This window comes from Pieris rapae, chromosome 18 (assembly GCF_905147795.1).
Source record: "Pieris rapae chromosome 18, ilPieRapa1.1, whole genome shotgun sequence".
Taxonomy (NCBI): domain Eukaryota; kingdom Metazoa; phylum Arthropoda; class Insecta; order Lepidoptera; family Pieridae; genus Pieris; species Pieris rapae.
In genome coordinates this window covers 8,371,047-8,388,690 of record NC_059526.1, presented here as the reverse complement: position 1 = coordinate 8,388,690, position 17,644 = coordinate 8,371,047, and the positions used below count along the sequence as shown (strand labels likewise).

The 17,644-nt window shown below is 31.3% G+C and overlaps 3 protein-coding genes across 3 annotated transcripts; 1 reads left to right on the top strand and 2 right to left on the bottom strand.

The window, feature by feature from the left end:
• Positions 1–3,544: 3,544 nt before the first annotated feature.
• Positions 3,545–6,949, bottom strand: LOC111000013 (charged multivesicular body protein 4c). Its single transcript, XM_022269320.2, has 5 exons — positions 6,644–6,949; positions 5,711–5,888; positions 5,367–5,517; positions 4,729–4,840; positions 3,545–4,272 (listed from the first exon to the last, which is right to left on the bottom strand). The coding sequence occupies exons 1-5, from the start codon at positions 6,822–6,824 to the stop codon at positions 4,229–4,231; spliced, it is 666 nt and encodes a 221-aa protein (XP_022125012.1). The 5' UTR covers positions 6,825–6,949; the 3' UTR covers positions 3,545–4,228.
• Positions 6,950–8,885: 1,936 nt separating this feature from the next.
• On the top strand, positions 8,886–16,850 carry LOC111000014 (armadillo repeat-containing protein 6 homolog). The gene is made up of 9 exons (XM_045632219.1): positions 8,886–9,158; positions 9,354–9,494; positions 9,810–10,006; positions 10,604–10,760; positions 11,168–11,303; positions 11,734–11,899; positions 14,374–14,467; positions 15,369–15,518; positions 16,461–16,850. Exons 1-9 carry the CDS (start codon positions 9,042–9,044, stop codon positions 16,674–16,676), a joined length of 1,374 nt encoding a protein of 457 aa, XP_045488175.1. The 5' UTR covers positions 8,886–9,041; the 3' UTR covers positions 16,677–16,850.
• On the bottom strand, positions 12,322–13,627 carry LOC123689973 (tektin-4-like). The gene has a single exon (XM_045632220.1). It carries the CDS (start codon positions 13,625–13,627, stop codon positions 12,386–12,388), a length of 1,242 nt encoding a protein of 413 aa, XP_045488176.1. The 3' UTR covers positions 12,322–12,385.
• Positions 16,851–17,644: the final 794 nt, after the last annotated feature.

Genomic DNA, 17,644 nt, shown 5'->3' with positions numbered 1-17,644 from the left:
CGGGATGAAAATATTATATGTTGTCCAATTCTCAGACATACCTAATATGCACACAAAATTTCATGAGAATCGATCAAGCCGTTTCGGAGGAGTTTAACTACAAACACGACGAGACACGAGAATTTTCTATATAAGATTAATCGGAGATACAGAATATGTTTTAAATGTAATATTTTTTCATACAACAGAGGGAAAACGGGCAGGAAGGTCACCTGATGTTAAGTGATACCGCCCATGGACACTCAATGCCAAAGGCTTCCCGAGAGCGTAGCGTACGGGCGTAACAATGCTTAAAATACCAACTTTTAAGCATTGGTACGCCCGTACGTTTTTTGAAAGAAGTCGAATTGTTTCTTTTTTAAATTAGTTTTTAAAAAAATCCCAATTCAAACTTGTTATTAAAATATCAAAATGAAAGTTGGAGACTTATGGTTAGGATTCCCTGACAGTTAAAATACACTTTGTTCACATCGCATCCTGAGTTTTGGACATGTATAAGACGCAGTGATCGAGAAGTTTAGAAATACTTATCGGGACTGGCAAAGCACCAGACCTCTAGGCTGATCCCTTACTTGTTGGATCGATCAATTTCAATTACTTCGAATTTCCTTAGACTCTGCGACGGCGTGTGTCCGACACTAGAGGCAGATACTTGCTCATTAGATTGACAAATGATCATGAAACATAAACGTAGGGATCATAGATCTAGGGATCTGGTAGCGCTGATTCATATATTTAATTAATTCAAAGCGTCTTTCTGCCAAATTGTGTTTAATTTGGCAGAACAAAACATTCAACAACAACAAAGTATCACGAGAATAAGGCTCCAAGGGAAAGTCTCGATCGAAATTCAACTCGCAAGGCTAGTGTTGTTTTTCGCATCCTAATCATTAACTTATTATTTTACTCAAACTTCCACAAGATGAATGACTCTTATTACATGGTAATACGGTCTACAAATGACGTTTGATAATTGCATAACAATGATGTTTACGGATGCTTATGAAGTAATCAGTTAAATAATCGATACAAAATCATACAAAATCGTTTGGTTAAAAATTTTGATTATAACCTGCCTTTTTTTATTTATAGGACCCCTAAATGAAGCCCAATTAAGGCCAAGGCCAAAAATCTAAAGGCCCATCGACGGATCTCAAATATCCCCTTCTACTCCAGATATATCCTCATGATATTTAGGAGTGAATCGGCCGGCAGGACCCGCGTTACCTTTTGTACTATTTATCTTAGTTATATTTAACAATTTTATACTAGAATGTTCCCATCTGCAATGTAAAGCTTTACATTTAATGAGTTTTTGAAGTTACGGCATTAATAGTATTGTTTCTCTTTCTAGTATCTAAAGTATTTTATTGTGTAAACCATAACTGATATGTAATTAATGTTATCCTAACCTAGATCTGACGATAATGATAGGATAAAACATCCTCACAGATTAAGCCGTGATTTAATCAAACAGGAAGGAAATTAACCGTAATTAATTTAGTAAATATTTTTTGTTGTTGTATTTAGAAACTAGCATTGTGATTCATGACTCTTAAGATTAGCTTTTAGTTTTAGTTGTGTAAGTCTTCATTGTTACATTTTTTTTAAGCCGATGTCGACCAGTTGTTCCGACCAAATTCAGACAATAATTATGGGTCTCAACATTCTTAATGCGCTGAGACAAGCTGAGGATAAAGTGGTGACACATCTATTAGGGCTTTTCATCACGACCTTCACTGATGACGACTAGGCAGAATAGACTGTGTTTGCCTGAAAGAGATGGCTTGTCAGCGATAAGGATAACCGTACCTTATGTACTAAATTTGTAATGCAACAAAATGTTGCATTATTTTTTTTTTTTTACTAAAACATAATTGGTTTGCTTGAATAAATTTACTTATTTATTAGATTTTCAGTATGACTACAGCCAGTTATAATTAAAACGGAATGCACATTTAAACCAGAGTTTATTGCCAGTTCTTCTCTTCCGTTCTACGCCCTTGATTTGAGAACTGGCAGTAAATGTAAAATTAGAAGCGTTCAATGTATTTTTTTTTTGACGTTCATAAGTGTACATTATGTTATCTACATTATTAAATTATTTTTGATTTTGAATTTCAAAACGCGTGAAACAAACTTAAATAAAATTGTGAAAAAAAAATATAATTAAAAAAACACAGACAAAATACAGGTTTACTATTTTTGTCTATAAATTACATACAAAACATACTTACCTACGTGTTTTTTGAATGTTTTGTCTTTGGCACTATCGTGTAGCAAATAAATTCATCAAAACATTATTTATCGAGTTACTATACTTTAACAATAGATGATTAATGAAAATAATCATAATAACATTCCTTGGGTGGATTCAGTCCGTTTCTTTGATCAAATTCATCATTTTGTCAATTTAGTAGATGTTCACCCTTCACGTTGTCGCCCGTTGGAACGAATGTATTTTATTTTATAGAACAGGGGACAAACGGGCAAGAGGCTCACCCGATGTTAAGTGATACCGCCGCCCATGGACACTCTCAATGCCAGAGGGCTCGCGAGTGTGTTGCCAGCCTTTTAAATTTAGAAATATAGTCCATTGGTGCCGCCGGTATTGAACCTATAACCTCATTTTGGATCCCATCAAAAGGAAGCTATTTTAGTGCTAAATTTTGACCCCAAATTATTTTCCAGTTCCCTCACAATGTTAACCTTTAACAGTGAAGCAAATTAAGCGCAAATAACGGCCATTTTTATTTACACTCAAATTAATAATTCCTACTAACCAATTTACCGCTTCCTTTAGGACACTTTGTGATAAGAATGTAAGATACAAAAATACAGTAACAGCGCCATCTACCGATTAGACTCACTCACTGAATTCAATAAAACACAATTTAATTTAAATAAAATATATTGAACATAATTATAGCTTAAGAAGTTATTACATTATTGAGACTAATATATTTATCAATAAATAAGGCTGATACAAATTTTCAACTACTGTAACGCTTTCAACTGTTACAAATTCCATTTTCAAAACTTTTCATATTTTTTCATTCCATTTTTAAAATTAATTTTATATTCCAATTCACGACACAAAATTTACATTATAAAAACGCTATCAACATTTCACCTAAAAACAGGGTGTACGAGCCTTTATCATAAAAGAGAAAAACTTGTACTCCTTAGAAAACCTTGTTACTCCCTTATACATAACTACTAAATCATGCACTCTTTCAGCGTAGTCTATTGTCTCTTTCTGTCAAACTGTGACTACGCTGCGATGGACAGAAACAGAGTGCATTTCTTAGAGCAGGCAATTCGACCATATTTTTAACGAATATTATTTTCTCGAGTCGTCCAAAAACTGATTTGAAACGGTATTAAGAATGAGTTAGTTCTTAAGGTTATATTTTGCTAAATTAGTAAATCGATAATACGCACATAATTAAAATATTTTTACCAAAATATTTTTAGTTTAATGAATAAATTTCAAAACATTGTACACAAAATCGTTAAATCTTAGTTAAAAGTAAAACAAAAGTTAAAGAAATATTTTATTAATAATAATTCTTAACGACAAACAATAATGTACAAACCCTACTCAACATTATGCATAGAATACAGGTATTCATATTTATTTTTTAGTTGCCATGGCAACCCGAATCCATTGCAAGTGGACTATAGATAATTGAGACTGACTGTTTTGAAAAAACTTTTTATTTAATGAAAATGCCAGCTTTCAATGGAAAATTTGCATGTCTAAAACAGCTGAATCAATTTTCATGCAATTTTTCGTAAAGATAATAAAAATGTAGTTTTTAATATATTCATAAACTGATAGTTTAAAAAATCATCACAATGTATTTTACAACTTAGCCGCTTCCTTAGAGTTTAAGCCACATAACAACCAGGCTATAGGCACAATTTCCGGCAAAATATTCGATTCGGTATATGCCATAAAAATAATCACATAGATTATACAGTGAACTTGACATCTGGAGCAGTCCAAATCTATAGATAAACTTATTACTTAGTCTGTGTTAGCTTTATTAAAAACACCTAAACCTATAATCTATGTATATCATTGAAAAATCTTTACACAGTGAGAATAAAGCAATTATGAAGTACAAAACTAAATTTTTAAATTAACACCCATTTAGTCTGTACGACACAATTGGTAGAAGCTATTATCCTAAGCATATATATATCACAAGCGTTAAATGTTCTATGTAGCCCAGGACTGCAACATTGCAAATTCTTTGTCGTCTTCTGAAAAATAAATAAATTGTACCCATTATCGTTTTACTTTTAAAAGTAAGAATTATCTATATATATAGTATATATAATTTAGGCACTGATAACAGTTTCTTTCATTAGTGGGAAACAACCTAATCAAAATGTCTTCTTTAATTTTGGAGAACTTTGCCTAAATAGATATCATAACATGTTACCCAATACTACATACATATATGATAATAAAAAATGGCAATATTTGTCTATTGAGTGTATGAAAGGCAATAAACGACACTTGGATTTCAATTACCTTACCTAAAAAATATTTATGGCTGTATCAACATTCAGGGAAAGAAAAATTTTTGTGATTTTTTGTCACATAACATCCATAAGCCTATACAAAGAAGAAATCAAGAAATATCTATCACTTATCACAATTCAAATTCAATCAGACACAATGGAGAAATTAATGTCTATTTATTTTTTACTAACCAGTTTCCCTGGATTTGCTGGGTTTGGGTTTATCGGCCAACTCATTGTCGGGTACTTCAGGCAGGTTGTCAGCTGGGACACTAATACCAATCATTTCCTTGTCTAGCTCCTCCTGTATTATAAAATTAATTTTAAATTATTTATAAATTTTTTTTCAGAATTCCTTCTGCAAAAATCTATTGGGATTTCAGGCAGTCTTCGCAATTCCAATGGATTAAACAGTACTTATTCAGAGCTGGAGATATAATTTCTGGTATTTTTATTTTACCTAGTATATATTTTAATTTATTTATAATTTATGTTTAACTAAAGTTAAAAAGATATTTAATATTAATGGAAATGACTACTAATCAAGTAAAAGTTAATGAAAGCAGCAATATTAGCTCACTAGCAATAATATAGCAAATCTCCAGACTAGTTAAACTGGGTACAGCGGCCTCAGGCAAAACCCATATTAAACTTAATCATAATTATGTGATAGACATCAGAATCCAAATTCTGGGCAAATTGTACAAATAAGTCTTTAAAGCCTTTTGTCAGTTTCACCATTATGGTTGACTATATTTGATGAATCTTGGAGAGCAATCAGTCTAGTCTAGGATTAAGGTCACACCTTAATTTTAAGTTTTGAATCTTACCTGTTCCAACTCTTCTAACTCCTTCTCCAACTCATCTTCATCAATGTCGTTGGGGAAGGCTACATTGCTACTGATAGCTTCTGTGATCTCTCGTGATATGTCGTGTTGCTCAGCAATATCATCCATTATATCATGCACCTTGTCTACATCACTGTAAATAAATTAAAATACATTTGTAAGATGCACTTTACATATAATTGTTAAGTATCTTCCACAGAGTAGAATGAATAGCCCATGCTACTAGTTTTCATATTACATTGACCAGCAACTCCTGGGTGTTTAATCAATACATTATATTCATAAGATGAATGAAGATAATTTTAATCACCTATATAATTACTTACATATCTTTGTGAGCCAGCTTCATGGCATTAGCAGCATCTCTCATTGTATTCAATACTTGAGCATTGGTTGTAGCACCTTCCAAGGCCTCCCTTTGGGCCTCAATTTGTGTGAGAGTTCCATCAATTTGAATAAGTTGCTTTTCATAACGCTTTTTACGTTTTAAAGCAGCAATTGCAGCTAGAAAAAATAAACACATTTTACAAGAAAATAATTTCCTCTTTGCTTTATTCATCATATAAAAGCAAACCATTTTAATCAATTGAAATTTTTTTCTAGCATACATAGTTTTAAAATGTGTTAAGAGAGAGCTTATTTAAAAATACAAAATATTTTAATGTTCTGTTCAAGTATCAACAAAACAAAAGAAGAAGAAATGACTCCACCTAATAAATTATTAAAAAATTATAATTATAATGTTCTCTGACAAGAGACTGATGACAAATTTATTTTAAGAAATATAAGAAATTTAATATTAATAATAGCCAAATGCTGTAATTCAACTATGAAAATATAAACATCATTAAAATGTTCCAGTCTTAAAGTTTTGCATTTTAATTAATTGTGACTAGGCATCAAGTTATAGTAGAGACACCAAATTATTTATATTATTATATATTTTCATAGTTAGAATTCCAAGACCTAAAACCATTCATTGTACTCAATTACTACAAAACAAAGATACATTTATAATATGTATTATGCATGAGTCATTCTTAGTATTGTAATAGGTATGTAAGTTAAAAATATTGCAATTCTTGTTATCATTGTTCAATTAATTTAAAAACGAGATATAAACTTATAGTTAAAAAGTTACAAAAGATTTAAAAGATAAAAATTGTGGATCTGTAAGACAAAATATATGTGCATGCAATAAGGATAAATATATCAAGTTCAACCTTCAGAGAAGTTAAAAAAGTAGATCACCGATTTACCTCTTTTGTTCTTCGTTCCATTTTTCCTAGCAACTTGTATCTCAGTTTCGACTTTCTTTTCTAGAAACTCTGACTTTTTGATCAGCAGTTCCTCTGTTTCCCGTAATTTTTGGATCGCTTCATGGGTCGTTGGCCCTTTTTCCTCTTTCTTTCCTCCAAAGAGTTTCCCCAAGAAACTCATGATATTTAATATTAGGTATTTAAATTAGTTTTTAATCACAGAATAACAATTATTTATTGCGTAAAGGAGAAAATTGCAAAAAAGTAAAGGTTCCACTTTTGTGTATGAATGCGTCATCCAATATCCATTATTAGGGATGGCGATCTGAGATCGATTAATCGAAGAATCGATTTTTCGAGCAGAAAATATCGATTTTTTAAATCGATATGAAGTACTGTGTCGATTCACTGAATCGATATATCACCCTTGAAAATCGACATTCGATTTTTTCTGTTTTGGTATAAACCATACAATTATTTGCATTTAGTTGAATGTGCCTGAATTATAAGAGTGCTGCCGGTTAAAGAGTTAACTCATAAACTCGCGAGATGGCTGTATGTTTAGTATCCTTTACTCGTCTCTCTTTAATAAAAAAGTTACGTTTGTAGTCTTTGACTTTATGTATTTATAATCTGTGACGATTGATATTGCATTATTCATATTTTGTTGTTGTCGTTTAATGAATACTGTTATTAGCGTAATATAAGTATTTTCATGATTGATTTTCATCAGATTTTCATGTAGTGTTTGTTGCGAAATAATAACTAATTGAGAGTAGGTAAGTAAATAAGTAAAGCGCTTCTTATTTTTTACTTTGACGCTATTATTTTCAGTTTGTTCTGTTAGTTGTGATTATCATTTAAATTTACTTTTACACAGGAATAATCAGCATTGAAATAACTAATAAGTAATATGTGGAATTCTTATTGATGGAAGTGTTCATACATCATTCACGATTACTTTATGTCCAATTATCTATTTAACGTCAAAGCATCAAATTAATTATCTTGTTTACAGAAAAAATAGTAAAGCTCCCATTATCATTTTAAAAATAAACTATCGCTTTTACTCTAATTTTATTTTAATCAAGTAATCGCCAGGCTAGGGATGGCGATTCTTTCCGAAAACTATCAATTTTTAAAGCAATTCGTATCTTAATTAATCGATTCACATTTGGTGCTATTTTTATATAAAGGTTACTTTTTTATAAAATGTTAAACTATTCTTTCATATAAAATATTCTTTTAAATTCATTAAGAAATTATGCTAACTAATCCTAATAGGATTTTGAATATTACTCGAAACTAGTGACTAATTACTTAAAATATCATTGTTTATCAAGTTTAATACATATAATAAATGAGGAATAAATATATTTTTTCAGCATGTCGGGTAGAAGTGATTTATGGAATCATTTTATTAAAAAAGACTTCGGAGGCACATGCAAATATTGTCACCAGGACGTAAAAACTAAGGGAAACTGAGCATTGGGAACTATAGTTCCCAGTTATAATTCCCAATGCTTAATATTTAAACTTTTAACTCCTACCTTATTTTTTACTTTTTTGCAATCAATAAAAACATTCAGTATATAAATACTTTTTTTTTATAGTTGATCTTATAGTTTGATACGGTAATAAAAATAATTGTTATTTTTGAATTCCCTGATTTTATTGATAAGATATCGTTAATTGCAATATTAATCTTGTTTTTAGTAAAATTGATACAAATTTACATTGTAAACGCAAACTTGAAAAAAAGATCGATTTTTTAAGAATCGATTTTGTAGGCCTCGATTTTTTCGTGAATCGATTCATTAGACTACGATTCGAATCGATTTAAAAATCGATCTTTTTCGTAAAGAATCGCCATCCCTATCCATTATCCACAGATTAGTAAGAAATAACAATTATGTAAAAATAAAATAACACGACTACCAGCTGATAGTAAATATCAGATAGATAGATATAATAAAATAGAATTTACTAAAAAGTTTGAGCTTGAAGTAAGTTAGTCACATAAGTAAATTAGAGTTAGCCCCTAGATGTCGATCGGGTAAAATTTATTTATTGTTTTTTCCATTCGATTAAAATAGATAGACTTCCCTTGAGGGCCACGGCTTCACTATATGCAATCCATTATCCACTTTACGTTACTAACAGGTTTAGGATAAGATTTCCCGCAGGCCTTCGTATAAAGTATCTATTTAGTCCGTAAAATTTTAATTTTAATAGTCTGTGACAGTACTTATGAAAGACAACACTGAAGTCTTAGGTCTTAACATTTAAAATCCTCTAAGTATTGAATTATTCCGGCTGATATTATTTTGCAAAATTTTCACGTTTTTATAATTTATTTGAATTCTAAATTTGATAAAGATAATAGAGAATTTTAAAAATGGTGCGTATAATAAGCCAGGACACATATGATGAAGTAGTTCGTGAAAATATTCATGAATTTGATATGAGCCCTGAAGAAGCAATAAAAGAAGCTATTACACAGTTTGAAGCGCAGGTATATTTTGTATTCTGAGTTAGTCGGCCCTAAAAATGAATGAAAAAAACAATTAGATACTTTAGTAAAGTTATCACTACCCAAGTACCAATAAATAAATAAAATAATTAAAATTTATAAAACATTTATTGCTTTAATAATTTTTGAAAATAATAAAGTATATATAATTTATTACGGGTTCAATATTACTTCTAGGGTGTTGATTTATCAAACATAATAAAAGATCTTTCCTTGGGATCTGGTGATAACCACTTGGTAAGCACAACTGTGCAAAAATTAAGGGAAATCTCTAATAGTAATGATGAAGAATTACTTAAAGAACTGGAAGTCTTAACAGTAAGTACAGGATAAGGTATGCTAATTAACAAATAAATAGACTATATCTGCAATTATATTTCAAGAAAAAATTGTATGAATTCTACAAAGGCCAGTTTCTGGATAGCTGTATTACTTCGTAGCCTTTTCAGTTGCCCCTGTTCTCTAAATTAAAAAGTAAAAATATAACTGTTTGGTGGAGCTTTTGTCGATTAAGATATATAGGAATAGATAGTATAATAATAAAATATTTTTTTTATGATTATACTATAGTCACTGTTCCTTTAAAATAATAGAGAGAGAGAGTGATAATAGTATATATAAGTTTGTTTTCAGAATGAATGCAAAAAAGACTTAGCCCACCGAGTCAGAGCAGGAAAAGATGGAGCATATAGCATTCTTTTAAGTATCCTAGAGAACTCCTATTCACAGGATAATCAGAGACTGATGACAAAAGTGTTGTTTGGTTTAATAGCACTGATGGATGGACAACCAGATTTATTGGACTCTAAGGGAGCAGATTTAATGAAAAGGTAAGATTTGCTCTCAAATAACTATGAATTAAACTAGGTTAAAACATTTTCCCTCAGAGTCTTTGCCAGTACAATCTAGCTGTACACTTTGTGTCTACATAGTCTTTATTATTACATGCAGAGTCAAGATTTACAAATTTAAATATGGTTTTAGTTTGTCAAAAAGATATGTAATATTGATATACAATATAAATAGAGAGTGCTATCTAGTTCTTGTTTATGAACCCTTGGCGTGCTAGCAGTAAAATTAGAAACTATATAATGTTGATGAATACATGAACACTTGTAATATTATTCTATAGTAAAGAACTATCTTTATGATGCATATGTTTTGTTAAATTTATATAACAGATCAAGATATTTTACAACTATTGGAAGATGTGGAAAGAAAACTGGCCAATTTATTCACAAATATACATATATAAAGATTTTAAGTATCAAGATGATTACTGACAAAGTAATCACATTAAAATAACAAAAATAGTAATTTGGCATTATAGCTTCCATAAATCCCATAACGGTTCTCTTGTGTCTATTTTAGTCTTTCAGACTTTTTAAATGTGACCAGTTATTCATAAAAATCACTTTATTTAATAGGATATTGAATAATACAAAGAATGAAGATATTCTACTTGCAAACCTGAAATGGATGAATGTTTGTTGCTTGAAACATGAGATGAATAGACAAAGAATTTTTGCACTTAACATAATAGACAAGTTAAAGTCACTTTTAAAAGTACAAGGAAATCCAAAGGTAAGAATTACAATAATAATTATTTTAATTATTTTGTGTCATTAATTAGGGTTGGTTATAAACATTCTCAGTACTTAGAAAGATGCATGAAACAAAAATTTTAGGATTTTTGCTATTAACTTTTATACCAGGTAAAAAAATCAAACCAAAAATATGGCACATGTAATGTTATTAATATGTGTATTTGACTACTATATTATTTTTTACGAGACATGTTCAAAATCTTACAGTATAAATGATACGTTTCTGTATGTAATTTATAAATATTTAGGAAATTTGTACTGTAGTATTATTATTTTTGTTTACATTTCTTCCTGTAAATTGATCACTTAAACTTAAACACATAGATAACATATACATGAAGAATATTAAAATTTATTTAAAAAAGTATTTTATACAATTCCCAGCTCTTAAGTGAAACACTACAAGTTATCCGGCGTTTAACTTTGGATGATGATATCCGTATGGAATTTGGCAAAGCTCACGAACACGCAAGGGAATTGGGCATATACCTATTGGAAACTCTTACAAACTTACTTGCTGGTAAGAAATAGTAGGGTTCAAATAAATTGTAGCTATCTATAAAAAATATATGCAATGGCGCCAAATAATAGTCTAAATAAACGCTTTATGCTATAGAAATAAAAAATAAAAAAATAGCAATTTCTTTAATTATACTTTAAATATAATAAAAATATGCATTTTGGCTCTACAATACCATAGAAACAATTCTGTTTTTTCCTGCGGGGTACATATACATAGTTTATATAAAAAGTCATCACAATTCTGTCTAACAGGGGGTCCAAAGTTTATTTTTATGAAAGAAGAAAATTTTCATCAAAAACAGAAATACAACTGCCAAACTAAAAAATTGTAGAAAATACATGGGGGTTTGTTTTCCTCTAAGGATGCTCTATCTCATCACCCTGTATAAAACTTATCATTTTGATTTTTAAGGAATGTTGTCTTACAGATAATACAAAACCACCATTAGTGTCAGAATTAATGCTCACAATGGCAACACTGCTAGTTAGAAATGAGCTTTGTGCGAAAGTAGCAGAGTCTGGCAACAATATTTTATTTACTGTGTTGGCGGATAATTATGACAATGCTACCGTTATACAGCAGGCTAATAAACTGTAAGTATAATTATTTCTAGAATAGTTCACAAAATATATAAAAAGACGGAAAAAGGTTTTGTAAAAAATGACCATTATTTAAGCCTTGAATTGTTTAAGCTATCGCGGAATCTTAAAATGCTAAATGGCCTGCATTATTATGTCATCCCATACTCACACCATCTCTTTCACACGATCACGTAACATAGCCGAATTAGGTCTTACTAAACAATTTTTCGTAAATGTTTCAACCTTTTTGTGTTCCATAATTGGCTATATATTTAGTATAATAGTTTTTGTTAAATATAATTTATATTAGCTGTAGGATTGTGAAATAAATAAATAATTGTTAATATGAAATAAAAAAAAACAATTATAACCAGTGAAAAGTGTATTGTATATAAAATTTAATATATATATATAGTGTCTGTAAACCGTGCAAATATGCTGATATAATTAGGTAATCTCCTTTTATCAATCAACAGATCAAAAACATATTTGATACAATTAAAATCCACAAAGCTTTTCGGCTGATTGAAAATGTGACCTTAAAAACAGACACCGTTGATCGTCGATGTAGACCGTCTTCTTCTTGACAATAATTTCATTTTCCAACATAGATCTCTCGTGTATTAACTTCGCTCTTAATTTCTCAGTTTCCAAACTACGTGTTTTCAATAAACTCATACTGTTGTTCAAATCTCTAACTTCGTCGATTAATCCTATGAGCGATCCTTCGCGGCAATTCTCTACGTTCGGTCGGCAATTCTTCACGTTCAGCCGCGTTTGGGCCACTTGAATCCTTTGTGTTACCTTCAACATTTCCTCATGCAAAGTCTCCATAATATTTTCAGTTTCAACAATTTTCTGTAACGTCAATTTCAACTGATTTTCTAGTTCGATCCTAACTTGATCAGTACGGGCGATTCGTTCGCTCAACGCTTTATTAACTGATATATCATGTGTACGTAGATCGCGTGATGAATTTATCAATACCGCATCTACTCTTTGCCGCAATACTTTAGACTTGTCGATAGCTATTTTAAATTGATTTAATGCATTTATCGTGTATTGTTCCCACAACTGTACGTCTGATTGTCCATCTGATAGCCGCGTAGCGCCAGCGGAGTCTTTGACGTTAACGGATTTTGTTGCTAGATCGGAATTGTGCGCTTCATACTTGAATGCCAGAAGCTTATCGCTCCAGTCGCGTTCTAGAGAGTTCTTCGCTGCTACATTCATTTTGATTTGACTCTCAATCTCGTTTAGCATGTCTCGGTGAAGTTGTTTAATGTTCTGTATTAAAACAGACTCCTTAAACAACGCGTCTTGTGGTTCATCGTACACCATGTCAGACTGCATTCTATTGCGTCTTAAATTCAAACATTCTTCTGTAATGTATTCTGGAATTTTTAATGTGTCCATTGCGTTTTTCAACTGTTGTCTCTGAGTTTCTATGACACTTAATTCTGATTCGATATCTCGTATAGCTCTTTCTAATTCGCATTTCCAATAATTAATGTGCCTTGTTCGATGTTTTAGTTGGTCAGTGCTATCACTGAAATCGTTGCACGCTGTCTGATTGACTTTTATGATGCAATTTTTCGTTATTGATGTGTTATTGTCAGTTACGCCGATAATGTCTCCTTTTAAAACATGGTCGTTGTGTTTAAGCCAGTGATCGACTGTGGTTAAGCCGATATTTCTGTCTCCGAAAGAGAGATGGTCTCCATTTGTTAGAACAGACATTGTGTTTACTATTTATATAAATAAAACAGTATATACAACAGAACGTGTTACAACGTTTTTAGGTATGTTGTCCTAGTTACAAACATATTGATTTAACAATGCTCAACTTGATTACAATAAAAAAATCTAATCTTTATTTTTATAATAGACAGAAGTAAACTGTATAAAACTTCATATTATTAAATTAAACATTGCGAATTAAAATAGCTATGTCATCGACATATATATATATATATATATATATTTAAGTTAATAATTAAAAGCGTAAACAATCATCGCACATTTGAAGCATGAAGAAGAATTCTAATGCAACATTCTGTTTTCCGATAAATTCCTTAACTACACTTATATTGATGAGTCATTGAGATTAATTATTAACCCTTTTTAGATAATTAGATAAGCCAAGTTAGTTTTTCTTAGGGTCTGTTTCACAATGTTATAATGTAAATGTAATAAGTTCCAAATAAGCTATTACTTATTTGTAGGATAAACAGTATTTTTGCGTTTCACGACTGTCAGATAGCACTATTCGTCATGAAAAGCAAAGTATCTTATTCGGAACTTTTATCTTTCGAATAATTTATGTGTTGCATAGCTATTTGGTACTTTATCCATACATTGTGAAACAGGCTTCTTTTGTGTTATTTATAAGCTTCAACGAAATAGTTTTATTTAACATATATCTGAACACATCTACAACAATCGTCTGATAAATAAGTCGTACTGAATTATCCTTTTGGTTTCAGGATAATAGCGTTAGCTGGTAATGACGATGTTAAAAGGCAGTTAGTCAAAAGTGGAATTATACCGATTATTGTATCAGTTCTTGCTAGACATTCCGTAAGTATTACTGGACATTGAGTTTATTGTAATATAAAAATATTTTCGTTTTATTCTAATGAATAAAAATAATGAAAAAATCTTAATAGGTCATGTAAATAAAAAAGAGTGTGTGTACTTAATGTACACGCGTTAGAAGTTATACTTCTTTGGCATATTGAAAATAATTATTATATTATATTATTAATTCAATTTAATAATAAATATTTAAATTTGATGTTCGATTTTACTTTTTACAAAAAAAATTCAATTAATGTTTTATTCAATTTATTTATTTTTTTTTTATATTAAATAATGATTTTGTCATTTATATTATTTACTTTTTCTTTTATTTATTACTAAATAATACATAGGGATAGTTAACCTCAATTATATTGAAGCACTTAGGAAGGGTGATGAGCACATTTTTTTCACAAATATTTTCTAATATTAATTAGTATTGATTTAAATATTTATTTATTTATATTTATTTATTTATTTATCCTTTTATAAATATTCAATTTAAATTACTTCTGATTACAATTCATTCGCACTTGTATAATGAAAACACGTGTTTTAAATGTAGAAACTCAGAGCATGTGGATAAATATTATAAATATAAATACACAGTAAACAGAGGCGGCGTGCCAACATGTGTCACTAACTTCATTCTGTTAATTTTGTGTCACGGTGCGCGCGCATCGTAAAATATCACTCTTATCAATTTTCCATAACGCGCCTAAAGAGGTATCTTGAAATTGAATTATTCCAAGAAGTTGTTTCCAATTCCGTGACCCGACAGACATTCTCTTGCATGATATTTCACAAGATAGACAATTTAATGTATAAAGAAATCATACCAAAATATTTAAAAAATCTGTAAGACTGGAATATATGTGTGTATTTAAGTTTTAACTTTCAGAATAACTCAACGTCAGCAGCCTTGACATTAAAATGCATAGCGGCTCTGGCTTTAAGGGAACCGGAACACAGTAGACAATTCATTGAAACGGGAGCTGCGGAGGCCATCACAGAGACTTTGAAGATCCATCAAACACAACCACAAGTACAGGTAATAAGTACAAAGTACACATGTCGAGGTAGAATACTTGATTCCACCCGTATCACCTCGACATCCGCCTTTCCACAAGCGTTTTCAAGGCAGTTTTCCGCACCACCACTTTGTGGTGCAATTTCCGAACCGATTCGACTTAGGTTCAAGAAAAGAGCGTACCAATTCTTAAAAGGCCGATAACGCACTCGCGAGCCTTCTGGCATTGAGAGTGTCCATGGGCGGCGGTATCACTTAACATGAGGTGAGCCTCCTGCACGTTTGCCCCCTGTTCTATAAAAAAAAGTGACATTTCTTTGTAAAATAATTATTACTAAGGTAAAAGCCCCAATAGATCATGCACCAGTATATGATCCCATGTATTTGTATATCTATATTCACACTGTATGCTAATGATAATAAAAATAAATAAAAAATCTTTGACATGTGACAGAATGACAGAATTTTCATCTTAAGTTTTAATATGTAAATTCTAAACGAATACATCAATCAATAGCATTATATTTTTTCTCGATCTTCCTTTCTCACTCACTCACTCTCTCTCGATAAAAACGCTGCACATCTTCGTGACGTTCCTTAAAAAATTTACACTCATGCGCCTAAAGAACTTTTACTTCAAATATATATAAGCTTATAATAATATAAACAAATTATTCTAATTTATGTAATATCACGCTCCTTTGTAAACTTTATTGTAAGAAAAAAAAGTTATTTTTGCTTCCTATACTGAAAACGAACAACGACAATAATAATGTGAATATTTTTTGTATAATAATTGTTCTTGATGTAAAAGGCCGGCAACGCACCCTGGCATTGAGTACGGCGGTAATACTTAACATCAGATGAGCCTTCTGCCCCTGTTCTATAAAAAGAACTTAATTCGGATCAAATTTTACTCCAATTAACTAGTTTAAAGATATTAAAAATGTTTTTTTTTTTTAGAAAAACGGATGTTGGGCCATACGCAACATAGTAGCTCGGTGTCGGGATCTAAACACAAAGTTTCACGAACTGGGAATCGAATCAATACTCAGTCGTTCCTATGAACTATTCGAGAAAGACTTTGGTTTTGATATCAAATCGGCTTTACGGGATTTGGAGTGCAATATTAAATTAGACGAACAGTGGACTGGGAAGGGAATTCAATTGGAAGATTAGCGACGGAAGGCGGATCCAGTGGAATCATTGATTCCGCTACAGATTATGTATAATAACAATACTAATGTGAATGACGCAAAAGCCTTCAGGGCGTTTGAAATGTTTATTTATTTTGCACAAGAATATGTATGCTTTAATAACATTTTATTTCATTAAACGAAAGTTTTTAATGTCTTTTTATTTTTGATGTCCAAAGCCTACCCTTATCGACTGACATGTCCAATTAAGGAATAGTGTTTTTGCCACTGCGCACACGCAACATATCTGATACATAAATGCTCTAAAGCTTTGGTTTGGTGATCATGACGCACAACGCTGCGGTATGCGTTGTTGGACACAATCATATGAAAAAAGTCGAGAATGTTCTCTTGTTCCGTCGCAGTATGCGTCAGCAGCGAGGGGCAAGCGCGGTGAAGTGGGGAGGTGTACTGCCGCACTGCGCACAGCACAGCGTCAATTGTTCATGTTCACGTCTACCTTGGTAGCTGCGGCAAAATCAACTGACCACCTCTCCGCAGGGACGCTAAATGCTGCGTCGTGACGCTGCGTTGCGGCGCATACCGCAGCGTTATGCGTCATGATCACCAGTCCAAAGATTTAGTCGCCATGAATATGTCGCAGCTTACTAGCTAATAAGCCGTTTAATTAGTCTTTATACTTAAGAGCCCCGCTTAACTAACGGCAGACCCAAACCTCGTAGAGGGTTTAGGTTAGATTTTAGAGTTACTGCACGCAAAAGTTACTATGCACCTCGCCAGATGTCATCGCTAAATCAGGTCCCAAGTTGAGTTTTGCGTGTAGTAACAGTTATTAGTAGCTACAAAACGCTGACTACTTTTAAATCAGGCTCAAGAATGTTTGTCCATTGCTAAACTTCAAGCAACAGAAATTTCTATAAATATAACGACTCGTTTATTGTACAAACTGGTTCGTTTTATGGTGTGAAAAGCAGGTTTAATTAGCCAGGA

Coding starts and splice junctions, on each gene's coding strand:
- LOC111000013 (XM_022269320.2), bottom strand. CDS start 6,824: ATGAGTTTCTTGGGGAAACTCTTTGGAGGAAAGAAAGAGGAAAAAGGG. Junction 5,889..6,643: donor TGGAACGAAGAACAAAAGAG/GTAAATCGGTGA, acceptor TATTTTTTCTAG/CTGCAATTGCTGCTTTAAAA. Junction 5,518..5,710: donor AAGCTGGCTCACAAAGATAT/GTAAGTAATTAT, acceptor ATTTATTTACAG/TGATGTAGACAAGGTGCATG.
- LOC111000014 (XM_045632219.1), top strand. CDS start 9,042: ATGGTGCGTATAATAAGCCAGGACACATATGATGAAGTAGTTCGTGAA. Junction 10,007..10,603: donor GGAGCAGATTTAATGAAAAG/GTAAGATTTGCT, acceptor TTTATTTAATAG/GATATTGAATAATACAAAGA. Junction 15,519..16,460: donor AAACACAACCACAAGTACAG/GTAATAAGTACA, acceptor TTTTTTTTTTAG/AAAAACGGATGTTGGGCCAT.
- LOC123689973 (XM_045632220.1), bottom strand. CDS start 13,627: ATGTCTGTTCTAACAAATGGAGACCATCTCTCTTTCGGAGACAGAAAT.